We start from the raw sequence: 14,345 nt of genomic DNA on the forward strand, positions 1-14,345 counted from the left end.
CAGGGCAAGGGCAGTGTCGAGCATTTAGTCACATGCACCTCAGAGCCCAGGCTCACGCTCACCATCACACTCACACTCAAGGTCCCGAGCACCAATTACGTTCCACAAGCACACATTCATTTTTGTTAGGCACAGTGAGTTTAAGTGATTTGCCCAGAATCACAGGAAGCTGAGGGGAAGCCGAAACTCGAACCAGGTCCCCCAGCGCCAAAATCGGCAGCTCTGGCCGTTAGGCCACATCAGGTGTGCTTTGCAGTGTCACACAACCACACCCCAGCTGTCCCATAGCCAGGGTACTGTATCACAGTCGCTTACAGTCCACACTGCAGCTGCACACTGCGCAGTCACACAGCTAGGGCTCTATATCCCAGGCCGCACTGTTCCTCTGCGTAGTAGAGGCTCGTACTGTCCTGAGGCCTGGGTACAGTACCCCAGCATCAGCACAGCAGCTGCACCTTGTATAGTCACAGTGCAACAGCGCTACACTCCCGCCCTGCCCTTCCGCACGGCTACACGGCTTACTGTCCCATGACCCGCCCAACCACACGACAGCTGCACCGTGCAGGGTCACAGAGACAAGGCGCTGTGCCCCACACCGCTGCCAATCTGAAATGGAGAGGGGCACACGGTGGTGTGTGGTGGCATTGCAACCAAAGGACAGACTGCTTATAGCCTGTTTATGGCTAGAGTTGGTGTGCACGGGTGGCATTGAAGTGACAGCAGGTGATCACTGTGGGCACTAGAAACACTCAGCTGTACCGCTCTCTCTTCCCACATCCCATGATGCCCCCTCCGGCCATCAATGGCGTGCCAGGGGATTGATTCTCCAAGGCGCAGCCTGACTTGTGAAGAATGGAAGGTTGGCATAGGGAGTGTGTGCGGCCTATGACATGCGTGGCACGTTATTTCATAAAATATTCTACACTCATCGGGAAAAAAGTCTGCTTACTAAATGGTGGACACGTTTTTATGCACGTTTCTAAATTGCAACACGTGGCGTGGGAAATGCTTCTTGGCGCTAAGCGTCTGTTGTCTTATATTGAGTTGTCCACGGGAGTGGGGGGGTCATCGTCTAACTGAAGTTACTTATTAAGCATTAGTGTTTATTTTATATCACTGTGTAAAATTTAACTGATTTAACTGTTTAAAAATGCTTACCGTATATGTAAAGCCAGCAGGGTCTAGCTAGCGCTATATAAAACATAGCACATATTTGGCTACCCTTGCGTATGAGCAGCCTGCTGGCTGTGTACACTGTGCGTCACTGCACATTGTTGGCTGTCCGTGAGTGTGAGCATGCTGTCTGGACTGTGTTTCGTTGCACATGGTTGGGTGTCTGTGCTTTGGAGCAGGCTGTGGGCTGTGTACACTGTGTGCCAAAGTACATTATTGGCTGTCCGTGCATGTGAGTGCACTGTGGGCTGTCTGGACTATGCTTTATCGCACATGGTTGGCTGTCAATGCGTGTGAGCAGGCTGAGAGCTGTCTGGGATGGGGGTCACTGCATATAGTTTGCTGTCTATGCGTGTGAGCATGCTGTGGGGCTGTCTACACTGTCACTGCACGTAGTTGGCTGTCAGTGAGTGTGGCTGTAGGCTGTCTGGACTATGTTCTACAGCACATTGTTGGCTATCCGTGTATGTGAGTAGGTTGTGTACTCTGTAGACTGTCACTACTCAGTGTTGACTGACTGTGCTTGTGAGCTGGTTGTACGCTGAATGGAATCTTTGCCACTGTACATTGTTGGTTGTCAGTGCTTGTTTTGTTTATCTCTGTTTCTTCTCTCGAGTCTGGTCTTTACTTGTCTTGGCGTACGTTCCACTACGTCTCTTTGCCTGCTCTCATCACTACCACGTCCTCTAACGTCCCATCCCTTTTGATTCCACTCACCCCATATCTGCTCGTAGCCCCCTTTATTGCTACTTCCCCATGCTCCCTGTTAACTTTTTCTCATCCTTTTTCACTATACTTTACATAAGGCCTTTCTGCAACAGAAGCGTACTCAAAGAGCATATGCACACAACTCAACGATAGGGAATATCCCTAAACAACAAGGGTGTGGCGTAATGGCTTGAGCTGTTAAGCAGAAAGTTAGGGACACATGCTCAAGTCACGTCGTGGGTCGCCCCAATGTAATTTTGCACAACTCAGTTAATATCCACGTGCCTTCCAAAAAGACATTTTTTCGTGTGTTTTCAGCCTGTGGCCAACTGGTTATAATTAGCATTTCCGCTAACAATTTACTATTTTTAACAATTGTTTAGGCACTATGTTGTTATGTTTTTCCTTAACGTATATTTGCCTTTCAATGTGTCTATATTTTCCCAAATGCTTTTGTTGCCGTGGATTTCTTGTGTGTTCTTTTTCTTTTCCGTTTGTTCGTCTACCACTCGCTTTCCCTTTTGAACGCTTTTTTTTATATTTAAAAATAGTTGTTACTATGGCTCGCTTTTAATCACTATGCTTGTTATAGCTGCATGCCTATCCTTCTTTAGCGGTGTACAGATCTCAGTGCCCAGTTGCGTGAGATACGCCGGGCGCTTCACTTCTAAAGTTTTTATTTATTTTATGGGGGCATGTTATCGTAACACAATAGTATTGCACTAATGCTTAAACAAGTGTATGAATCATAAAAGTTACAGTCAGCTTTGCTTTGTTTTAACCCGGTATCTGCTTCATGCGCACATATTTCTGGGGTTAACGGTTTATAATTAGCGTTTCCAAACACGCTTACTTGTATTTCCTAAACGTTTATGCACTATCTTGTTATGGCTTTCCTGGGCGTGTATTTGCATTTCATTGTGTCTGTATTTAAATTGGGGACTGTTAGCCAAGGGATGCGAGGTGCTTATGTAAGCTATTTTACACTGTAAACTAACCTACATTAAACGCTAAATTATTAATGAAACGTATACAATGGTGAAAAAGAGTTTGCGAGTTGCAAATATCTTGGATTCCCATTTATTTACGGATTGTGCCCTTCAGGATCGGTAGGTGTGTATCCGCTACACAAATCTGTGATCTTGCGCACATCCTATTTATCTCGTCTCTCTGCTTTTTTCACTGCCAAAACGACGAGTTACTACATTTCACTTTACTTCACATAGGGCTTTCTGCAACAGAAGCGTACAAAAAGAGCATATGCACACAACTCAACGGTAGGCAATATCCCTAAACCACAAGGGCGTGGTGCAATGGCGTGAGCTGCTAAGCTGAAAGTTGGGGGCACATGTTCAAGTCACGTCGTGGGTCGCCCCAATGTGATTTTGCACAAATCTGATAATATCCATGTGCCTTCCAAAAGGTTTTTTGTGTGTGTTTTCAGCCTCTGGCCAACTTGTTATAATTAGGGTTCCGCTAACAATGTATTATGTTTAACAAACGTTTCAGCACTATGTTATGTTTTTCCTTAATGTATATTTGCCTTTCATTGTGTCTATATTTTAATTAAGGACTGTTTCCTAAGGGATGCAAGGTGTTTATATGACCTATTATATCGTGACTGGCTGAGGAACTTTGGTTCAATGTTACCATGAAGGTTTACACAGTGGGTTTACTAAAAAAACAGTGTTAGGTATAGTCTTTTGGTAAACTTTTTAACCCAAAGAAAATTACAGCTCAAACTAAAAACAAGCACTGGCGTTGCCAATAGGTTTCGCATTTGGAAAGTTGGAGCTATTGGTTTTGTAAATGACATTTTATATTTATATATCGTTATTGGCATTGTCAATAACAATATATAAATATAAAATGTCATTTACAAAACCAATAGCTCCAACTTTCCAAATGCGAAACCTATTGGCAACGCCAGTGCTTGTTTCTGCTTGTTGCGATTAACAACGCTCCATCTTCTGTTAATTTTGATGTTCTTCTGCCCCTCCCTGCGGCCTCTCTCATCTGTTTGCTCTCCTCTGTCTTGAATGCGTAATTGCCAGTTGCCGAAGTTAACTCAAGCACTCCGCCCTTCATATCTTTGTTTATCATTCTGGGCTGGTGAGCAACGGCATTGAGAAGGCAGCGACACAACATGTGCACTGAGTCCGGGGACCTCAAACTGAAATAAGTGGCTTTTATGAGAATGCCACTCCTGGCCTTTTCTCTTGGGTTTGGTTAGCCACCCTCCCCCCGCCTCCCCCCACGTTTTCTGGCTTGCTCACTCACTGTTGAGTTATATGGAACAAGAGTTCCCTCATCCCACCGGGGGTGAGGGGATATTTAAAAGAAGCCCCCCGCGTAATTGGCGAGGTGGCGTAATCTCGCATAATTAAGTACCGTTTCGCGTAACATGAAATACTGGCAGATTTTACATATTACTAAATTTCGCAAGATGTTTGCCCGTGGTAGATAGGTTCAAGCAGAAATAGTTTCATAGAAAAAACATTTTCCAGTCGAACTCTAGCTCTCTTTCGAGTAAACCCTTCGGTGTGATAGTAAATGCCTCACAGATTAGAACTCTGGCAGTTGCTTTCCGGTCACCCAGCGCGGCCTGTGCCTGCACGGTCACATGATTTGAAGTGTGAGGTGGGGCGGGGGTATGCCAGTGACGCTGACATTCAAGCGTCAAAGATAAAAGGTTCGAGGTAACCAGTGGCCGTCAACTCGCACCTCAAGAATGAGACTCACTCTGAGTGAAAATCTCCTCAGAATAGACGGGAGACTCCACGCCAGTGAGTAAAGGTGCTGGCTACGATGTTTAAAACTCACATTTAATGAACGGGACTGTTCTTCGAGGATTGAGGCGCCACTCAGCGAGGGAGACTGTGACAGCAGGTGTCAGACTGGCACCCCACTTCAGCATGTACATGGGAAACCACACAACTATAAATCCCAGAATGTTAGGAACTATTATTGAAGAACATGTAACTGGGCTATCCTGTCTGGATTGAAAGGTCCCAAGATGGGTGAAGTGCTCTCATTACGTGTCTACAGGCATCATCCCATACTTTTGGAGGATAGAGGTACTCTGGCTTACAGTGAGACTAGAATTATTTTGCAGCAGCCTACTGCCACCAAAATACCAGATCACCTAGGCAGAGTCCGCCTAGTGTCAAACATACTACTAATTAGGTCAGGAGGGCTGGGGCGTGATGACAGCCATGTCACTGACAAGCCAGTAAGACTGCATTCACACTCACAGCAGGTCACCAACTTATTTTTAATATGTATGGTTTAATATAACAGTTTCTCCCAATTCTAAATATACTCAGTGTAATAGCCTCATTTTAACAGCGGAGAAGCATGAAAGGCTGTGTTGTTCTAGTCATAATACAGCTCTTTATCAGTGAATCATGTCAGATGCCAGCAGGGAGAGCCTATCCCGCTTCTGGCAAATGACAGACTAGTGTTTCAGAAAACTAGGCAGGGCAGAGAGGTCACACTTAATATTCACCTTGTTCCCAGCCCTGCTAGCCTTTCAGAATTGAACTAGAGTGAGTAAAATGCCAGGTGGCCTCTGCCTACCTTTCACAACACGTCACAGGTCTGTGTGGAATTCCTCCCTCACCTTTTGAGACAAGTTAACATGTGTTTGTTAGCCTGCCTCCTCTACCAGGCACGAGAAACACCTTGCAGGCAGGTAAAAAGAACTTGTTTGCTTTGAAGAGGGGAGAGCCCAGGGCCAGTCCACCCCCTTCGCCCTCCCTCACAGAAGGGATTAACCGTGCCTCTGCTGGCCTTCGCCGCCCCACCCCGCCCGCCACACACCTGTTTGGGTGCCTCGCCTCTCAGCCACCAGCACCTGACTTGGTGGCCTGGACCGTGGGTGACAGGCAGCTGTTCCATAGGTGCCCCAGTGGAGCAGGCCTGACAGGCACCACTGCCAGGCTCCTGTGCGCGCCCCAAGGGCTCACGGGGGAGGCATAAAGCCGAGGGGCACGTCGAGCCGGCTGCGCATTGCCCCTGCACCTCGTAGAAACTTGCACAGGTATTTCTGCCGCTGGCTGCGGGCACCGGGGACTCCCGGGATTGGCTGAGTGTAAAGAGGCGGAGGTGGCGGCCTGCCCACCGAGCGTGCCCGCGGGGTACCTGCGGACTCATGTCCAACCCGGATGGGGAGGCCGCCAGAGGACCCAGGGGCGCCCCCAAGAAAGGGGGTGTCGGGAGGCGCCTCTTGCGCCTTTTCTCCAGGAGCGAGGACAGCCTGAAGGATATGGAGGAGAGGAGTAAAGAGCGGGGAGCGACGGCCACGGCAGGCGTCGATGACAAGTCTGGGAGCAAGAGGAAGAGTGGACGGAAAGAGAAGAAGGACAAGGAGCGCGGGGCGCCCACTGACAGGTACTGGAATGAAGGGAGAAGTGAGGCGCTGATTGGCTGTGAGGGCAGGGTTGTGTGTGCCTGGGGAAGAATAAGGGGGCTGTGTATAAGAGGGAACACGACGGGGCACGGTGTGTGAAAGGGGGCGTGCCTCCATGATAGCGAGTGAGTGAGTAACTGACTGACTGCAGGAAATGCGACAAGCTGCAGTGTTTAAGGAGGGACAAGATACTGGCACTGTATTTGTGTTCACAGTGCCACTGTTTTGGAAGGGCAGAGGTGGCAGCTGGTTATATGTTGCTAAATGAATGGAATGTAGTTAGTGATTTAAAGATACATTCTGGCTGGTGACTGGTGATATAGTGATGCAATCTTGTGATTCATTCGGTGACGTATTGATATATAGTATATGGTGTGGAAGTCTGCAACCTTTGTATAAAATCCCTTCCCTAATGTCCTTATGGCAGGCGCAACAAGCCACCTGTAATAAAGAAAAGACTACCTGTTCACATGTAATAAGGTACTACAGTGGAGTGCTGCCAGAGCCAGCAGCCAAGGGCAAAGGCAGGTCACACCTCATAATTAAAGCAGTAGTTTAAAAAAGCAACACAACTTCTACTCTGGTTTTCTAGATGAGCTCTGATAAGCAGAAAGGAGATATTTATGGCAGCATTTTAATTTTGACATGCTTTGGGCAATTATAGGAAAGATTCTATCTCTCCGCACGTCTCTACACATTCAAGGATAGAGTGTTTTTTAAAAACTGACTATTAAAATTATTCTAATACCCTTTTTGCAACAAATATTTAACTGTTTTTTGATATGTTCTTTTTTGCACTAGAGATTGTAATTTTATTCTTCATGTTTACAAAAACCCCACTTAAATGAAAGAACAACACACCACAGATGTAAGCTATTTATTGGAAGGATGACGGTGTGGCCATATATTGCAAAGGAATAAAGTACTCCTGCTGTACATTATAAGCAGGACCACTGGAATTATGAGGCAGGTGAGGGCAACATTATGTGGCAAGGCTTAGTAAATTATGCAGTATGAAAAAGCAAATTATGCAGCATAATGCATCACATTTTGTGATAGTGTTACTTCATTATTTTGTGATTTTTACACTTGTTTAAACTGCCTGAGCATTTGGCTGCACCTCATTAGTATTAGTTTAACACCTAAATACAGCAATAAGCAAAAGAAAGATGAACCGCCAACCTATGCAAAGGGCATTCCACCGCACAGCAAGGCGTGTAGCTGTGTTTTTAGTAACTCCAGTCTTGAACTGTTTGGGCTAGAATTTTTTTGGGCAGAATCTGCAGATTATGCAGCAGATGAAGGATTATGTGGCAAATGTGGCAATTTATAAATATGCAAATAATGCCATGGCCACACAATTGCATGGTTCCAGTGGCCCTGATTATAAGGATATTACAAGTTTCCTCAGGGTTCCATGACCTTATGCAGGAACACAGCCTTTGGACTCATTCCTCTAGTCTATATGGTAACAGCACTCCTCAGTGAATTGCAATATCCTTATAATCTATGTAAGGGAGTATTTGATCCCATATATTATACATGTATGCCTGCAATCCCTTTATAAAGACCCAACTCTAATTTTCTAATTTCAGGCGACTTGTGATGCCTCTAGTCAACTGTAAAAAAGAAATGATGTGGCCTCTCAAAAGTAATAACTTATTGCAGTTGCTTTCTGGCATCGCAATGCCTGATACCAGAGCCTGCAGCCAAGAAAAAATGCAGGTCACAGATCTTAGTTAAAGCTGCTCATTAAAAACCCTTGGAGTTCCATGACCTTAAAAAGAAACTCTGCCTTCGGCCCCATTCCTCAGTATTATCCGGGAACTCCTCTGTAATTTTCAATATCCTTGTAGCATTTTGCAGGCAGTATTTTATCCCATATAATATTTATACAGTCCTTACTATGGAGATACACTCTCATGGCACAGTCAGTGGTTGGTTACATATTGAAACAGTAGGTTGTCAAAGTTTAGCATCATGATATGTAGGTACTTTCATGCGGTCACTAAATGGTGATAAATAACACTTGCTTGTGATACAGTCATGGTATTAATATGCGCCCTTGATACAGTCTGTGATTTATGACGTGTTGAAATTTACAAAAGATTAGGAAAACATGATACATGTGTGTGGCACAATCAACGAATGGTCATATGTGTGTAATTATGTGGTCTCTCTTTGATACCTACACATCTTATAGTCCCTAGTGATTTATTGACATATGCCAATAATGTAGTCTCTGATTGCTGAGGTACTGAATCGAGGTACTGCTACATGTATGCACTACATTATTTGATTGGTGATTTATTGGTATATATGTTTATCATGGTGCAGTCTCTTATTGCCATTGTATCAATGCATGCTTTTGTCAACAGTTTGCATTCTGTACCTAACTGCATCCTGGTTGCTGTGGCTGCCGAGCAGTGAAAAGACCAGTCCACACCCAGGAAATAGTATTCAGTTGGTTCAAAGAAACTTGACTTAGAGTAAATAAACTATTATAAAACCTCCTTAGTGTCTCGGCTTCGCCCCGAGAATGTTTACCACCATCTGGTACACTACACCCGTCATGTCTTTGTCTTGCATGGTTCCCGATGTGGAGCGCTCAGTATTCCTTGGGGTATCAGAGTCCTCTACCCAGTGCTGGCGTGCTTGCTTCAGTCGCCTTAAATCCTTTTTACATCCTTCTTCTACTTCAATTAAGTTAGCTCACAGTATTTTGTCTAATGCATTTCCTCATGGACTACTGCATCACAAGGATACCCATTTCTTGCTGTAGGCTTGGATTCACCACATTGATGCCTTGTGAGACTTGTAGTCTTTTTTGTTTCTGTTGAACCTATTGGACTGTCACACTTGAGAACCATAATTTGCAGAAGGGAGTGTAGAGATGGATAAAGATACTCTCATCATGTGGAGCTGTATGATAACCGTAGTCGTCATCTCTTTGTATGATTGGCCAGCCACAATCATGAGGCTTCCTACTCGGGTTACTCTTGAATTATCTTGTTGACCCATTCCTTACCTCTTTTTTACTCTCTCCTGGAAACAGACATACTTGCCAAAGCCAATGCAGGCTCTCTCCACTTGTCTGTAGCTGCTTGTGGCCATACCGATTCCAGATTCCTGTAGTCCGGTGATTCTCATGAAACTGGTGGCAACTCTGCCTTCATGTTTTCCTCCATGGCTGTTTGAGCCCCGTTTGCCTGCACCTTCCTGTGTTCTGCTGCAGCTGTTGATGCCGGTGTTGGTGCTGCCTTCCTGTTTTGTACAATAAGTCACATGCCACTACTCCTTTTATTAGCAAAAAGGAAATTTTATCAAGACAGGTATATAGCATAAACTTCATGGATACAAATATTGTAAATAACTCAACCTCACCACTAAATGAAAAATCTAACGTTCTCCCAACCTTAAACTACCCAATTAGCTCAATATTGCTTCAAGAAAAAAAAACATGCTCTTCCACCTTTTCCCATTCTTCCTTCCTTCCCCACCTTTTCCTTGCATAGCCCAATCTCACGATCTCCCCCATCAAGCATCCTCAAGCGATCTGCTCTAGTATTGTTCAAAGCCACATAATATACTCTTGACCTCATCTGTGTTCTATCCTCCCCCGAGGGATGGATAGGCCCGCTCCAGACTGTCCACCCCCTCAAAAAACGCCTGATAAGACTCAAAAGCTACAACCTGTCTGATAGTGGCAAAGTAAGCTTTCTTCAGCAACCTTCAAACATTCAGCCCTGCACAAATTACCATTTCACTGTAAAATAGTTAAAAATATAAATGAAAAGAAAAGAAAAAATTCTTAACTAAAAGAAAGGGTATGGGTGAGTGGGTCACATAAATTCCTTAAACACCCTTGGCACTGCCTCAGTGAATGCATTCCCTTCCAAAAATGACCCTATAAATGACCTACTGCATGTCCCCGCCCACACTACCTACCTACACCTATCCTAATTCGTGCCCCGTTCCAGCATGCAAAGTCACCCATGGGGAGACTGGCTCATGCCTTGCTCCCCCTCCACGCATCGCACAATAACTCCTATTATTAGCAACAAAGGCCACTTTATTAAGACAGGTATATAGCATAAACTTCATAGATACAAACATTATAAACAACTCAACGTCCTTGATACATGAAAAATCTAACCGTTCTCCCCACCCTTAAACTCCCCAATTAGCTCAACATTGCTGCAAGAAAAAGACCCACACTCTTTCATCTTTTCCCGTTCTTCCTTCCCCGGCTTTTTCTTGCATACCACACAAAACTTATGATCATCAGTTTCTTTTAGTTTCCCATGAGACTAAACTATTGAAACAGAACATTTTCATTGCCCTTAAGTTTATGTCTTGCATTTTCCATTGCTGCATGACCCCTTGCCCCTCTCAACTGTTTTCTTGGTATAAATTCAGTCCAACTTAAGCACATATCTCCCCAGTTATTTTTTATAACAGTCACATCCAGTTTAATTTGCTTTATTAATGTCAAACCTTATAATTGGACTAAATCATTTTCACCTAGATGAATACCATATCCGGGCATTGTCTGATGGGGCAAAGTTCAGCTAAAATATTCATAAGGCTCCCTCAACACAACCTGCATTTCCCTTTCCATACCACTGTATGTCTGATACGTGGGAGTCCAAGAGATCGGCCATAAATGTGTTGCTCTACATACAAAGCTGACCATTTTTATAAAGGAATACCCCACTATCCAAGTGCTCATTTTGACAGATAACAGACCATGAACACAACCTAAATAAAAGAAACAGGCATTAGCAAAAAATGTCTTACAAAAACTATAAAGACACTTATTTTCTAACGTATCATTCACATTTTGATTTCCATCTTCCAACCCAGTCTCTGCAGCCTCAGATGCTGCCCCAATATGAAAAGAGTGCGTACCATAATGCCTAGTATCTTTCCCCAGCTTATTGAAGGCTTTTCTCAATACAGCAAAAGGGTTTGAAATAGTAATCCCTTTGCCGTTTTCAGGACAGACAATTTCACTTACTTTTCTCCCCATCATTGGTTTGAAAATGTTGCTCAACTGTGCTACAACCCTCCGCCCGCTCTTGTTTTAACATACTCATTTACCTCTTCCCTACCGATCTGTTTTAGATTTTCAGAGTCAAATCCTTATTCTATGGTGTTCCAAAACTATCTTATCACTTTGAATGCCTGCCTGTCCACTCAAACCCAACAACTCCGATGCTCTAAAGGTGCCAAAAAATAACCAAAACATGCACAACCGAAACCTTAAACTTTTAAAGCCATCATAACAACAAAAAGGTCACTGTAATAGCAACTGTTGTAACCGGTCAATAGTCACGCATTCTCTTAACAATTTCCTGTTACGTTGCTCCTTACTTAATCCTTTAAAAACTTTTGTCACCAAAACACCTTCAACAGGATCATGTCTCCACCATAGCTGACCATAAAAGTAAATTTCTGCTGATTTCCCTACAATAGTTGTGTGTGACAAACCTTTTTGTATCAAGTGCAGCACAACACCTAATATAATCTTTTCCTTTTTTTACCGTATTCCCATCCTGAGACTCATTGTTACCATAACTTAAGAATTCTCTCCAAGCTTGTTGATAACTTTTTGTGGATGAAGTTAATGAATTTTTACGAATTCGACCATCCTCAGTCCCCCCAGGCCCAAACGTTCTGCGGAATCTGTGTCTTGTTGCTGTCTGTACCCAGAGACAAGTTGTGAAACATCAGTCAATTAAATCGAGACAGAGCATTTGCTATATTATTTCTTGCTCCAGGTACATGTCTATATTATTTCTTGCTCCAGGTACATGTCTCAATATTCAATTAAACACATTTCAACGTAAAGGCTCTTAATAAATGCAATACTCTCAGATCTCTCACCTTTTGCTTGTTCACCAACTTTACAACTGCCATGTCATCCACATTAAAGAGAACTAATCAACGTCTGAATTCTTCACCCCAAACATACAATGCAACAATAAATAAATAAGTAAATAGATAAAAGAACTCTAAAAAGGTTATGCTCCGCCCTTGCTTCAACCAATGTTCAGGACATCTCTCCGAGCACAATCGTCCTCCCAAGAACAAACCAAAATCTTTGGCACCCTATGCCTCTGAAAAAATTTGAATCAGCCAAATCATGCCTTCTAAAACAAAATACACTGAAACTCCATTAAAGTTAACCAAATATGCAGGTCAGCCCTGATGGCCATGGATATTCTTATTCTGTGGTGAGGTGGATAAACATGAGATGTGGACATACCTAAGGGTCTGCAAAAGGTCCTTCCAGCCCTGACTACTCTGCATGAAACATTTAAATAGCCTAGTAATTTCTGTACCTTCTTAAGTTCCAATTTTCTTTCATTTATTTCTGACAGCAGGAAAGACCTTATCTCCTGAACTTGTTCAGCAGGCAGGCAAGCTAACATTTCTACAGTGTCTATTTCAAAACCCAGGAATGTCAACCTTGTGCTTGGAACCTCTGTTTTTTCCGCGGCCAAATGCACACCAAGTTCTTTTGCCATGACTTGAATTTTTTGCAGAGCGTTTCTGCACTGATCTGTGTTCCTTGCACCAATAAACATAAAGTCATCTAGATAGTGGCAAACCAGGTTGTGACCAATGAACTTCATGAAAACCCGTTGTAAGAAAATGCTAAATGTCTCAAATTAAGCATATGAGATTGAACATCCAATAGGAAGGACCTTGTCTACATAAAAGAAACCTTCAAAATGCATGCCAACCAATCCAAATTCAGTGGAATGTATAGGCAAAAGTCTAAAGGCTGATTGTATACCACTTTTAGTTATCTCTGCCACTTTTCCTGCAGTTCGTACCAATTTCAAAGCTTTGTCAGCTTATGCATAAGATACACTAGAATCTGCTTGAGAAAGAAAATCATTTACAGGCTGGTCCTCTGGCCATGACAAATGGTGCATGAATTTATAATCAGCTGGTGTTTTCTTTGACACTACTCCTAAAGGGAAAACAATTACGTTTTCAAATGGGCTCTGTAAAAAGGATCCTATTCTGCCTGCTTTTAACTCTGAACGTAGCTTTTGAAGTACTACATGTGGCAGCTACTTTGCCGATTTGAGATTATGTGCCCAACTCTTAAGCCTTGGCTCTTGATAGCCAATTTTAAAACCATCCTTGAAACACCACAATAATTTGGATTCAGACTCTCTATCTGGATAATACCTCAACCAATTCCAACTGGGGTATGAGCTCTTTGAAGTATATAGAAATGCCTGACCTCTCTCCCACTGCATTCTCCCTTGTTTACCAAATTTTGATCCTGTAAAACATTGGGTCAGTGGATGTTCTCCACCACATTGTGAGCATTCATGTTTGTATCGGCAAAATTTCCTGCTACAAAGACTTTTGTTGAAATTCCAACATCATCCTACATAAGATGTTTGCTCCTTCCCATACCACCCAGCCCCACCTTGGGCGGGACAATACTGAAACGACTGATAAGTGACCGGTAAGCCACTTACTGGATGATTTGTGTCTGGAAGCTGCATGGATGACATCCATTAAAGCTATAATTCAGAGTTAACGTCACTCCATGACTTATGATTGTTTAGACTGACCCTGGCCCTGAACTCTTCATCATGGCTTAATCAAGCATAAGCTCCAAAATGCTTTTGTGGTTTACGAATGATGTCTATGTATTTAAAAATTGCTACTGCTCTATCCTGATGTTTTTCACATTAAATACTTGCATACATTAGAAATGCAGATGTCCAACATTTCTATGGTTTTGGGGTCTCTAGGACCTCTTGCTAATTCTCACTCTTCCTCCTTTGAACCTTCTTTTGTTTGAATATCCCTATGCAATAACTTAAATACATTGACAAACTCATGTCTCCATGTTCTATTCTTTGTTTTCTCTGATAAATGAGAACCCAAACGCACTGCAATACCCATATATGATAACTTCTTATGTATATTCTTATCCTCCTCTTCACCATCTCTGCTTTAATTCTGTTTATCTTTTGATCATCATCTTGACTTTGCATCTGCTAATAGCACGTTACCC

General features: G+C 43.3%; 1 protein-coding gene across 1 annotated transcript in view; it reads left to right on the forward strand.

The window, feature by feature from the left end:
* Positions 1–6,019: 6,019 nt before the first annotated feature.
* The window catches only part of CRYBG2 (crystallin beta-gamma domain containing 2), a 467,695-nt gene continuing 459,369 nt past the window's right edge, over positions 6,020–14,345 (forward strand). Inside the window, exon 1 of the mRNA XM_086957632.1 lies at positions 6,020–6,273. Coding sequence (XP_086813758.1) covers positions 6,035–6,273 — 239 coding nt within the window. The 5' untranslated portion in view covers positions 6,020–6,034. The remainder of the gene's footprint in view (positions 6,274–14,345) is intronic.

Source organism: Lissotriton vulgaris, chromosome 2_1, assembly GCF_964263255.1.
Source record: "Lissotriton vulgaris chromosome 2_1, aLisVul1.2, whole genome shotgun sequence".
NCBI classification, from domain to species: domain Eukaryota; kingdom Metazoa; phylum Chordata; class Amphibia; order Caudata; family Salamandridae; genus Lissotriton; species Lissotriton vulgaris.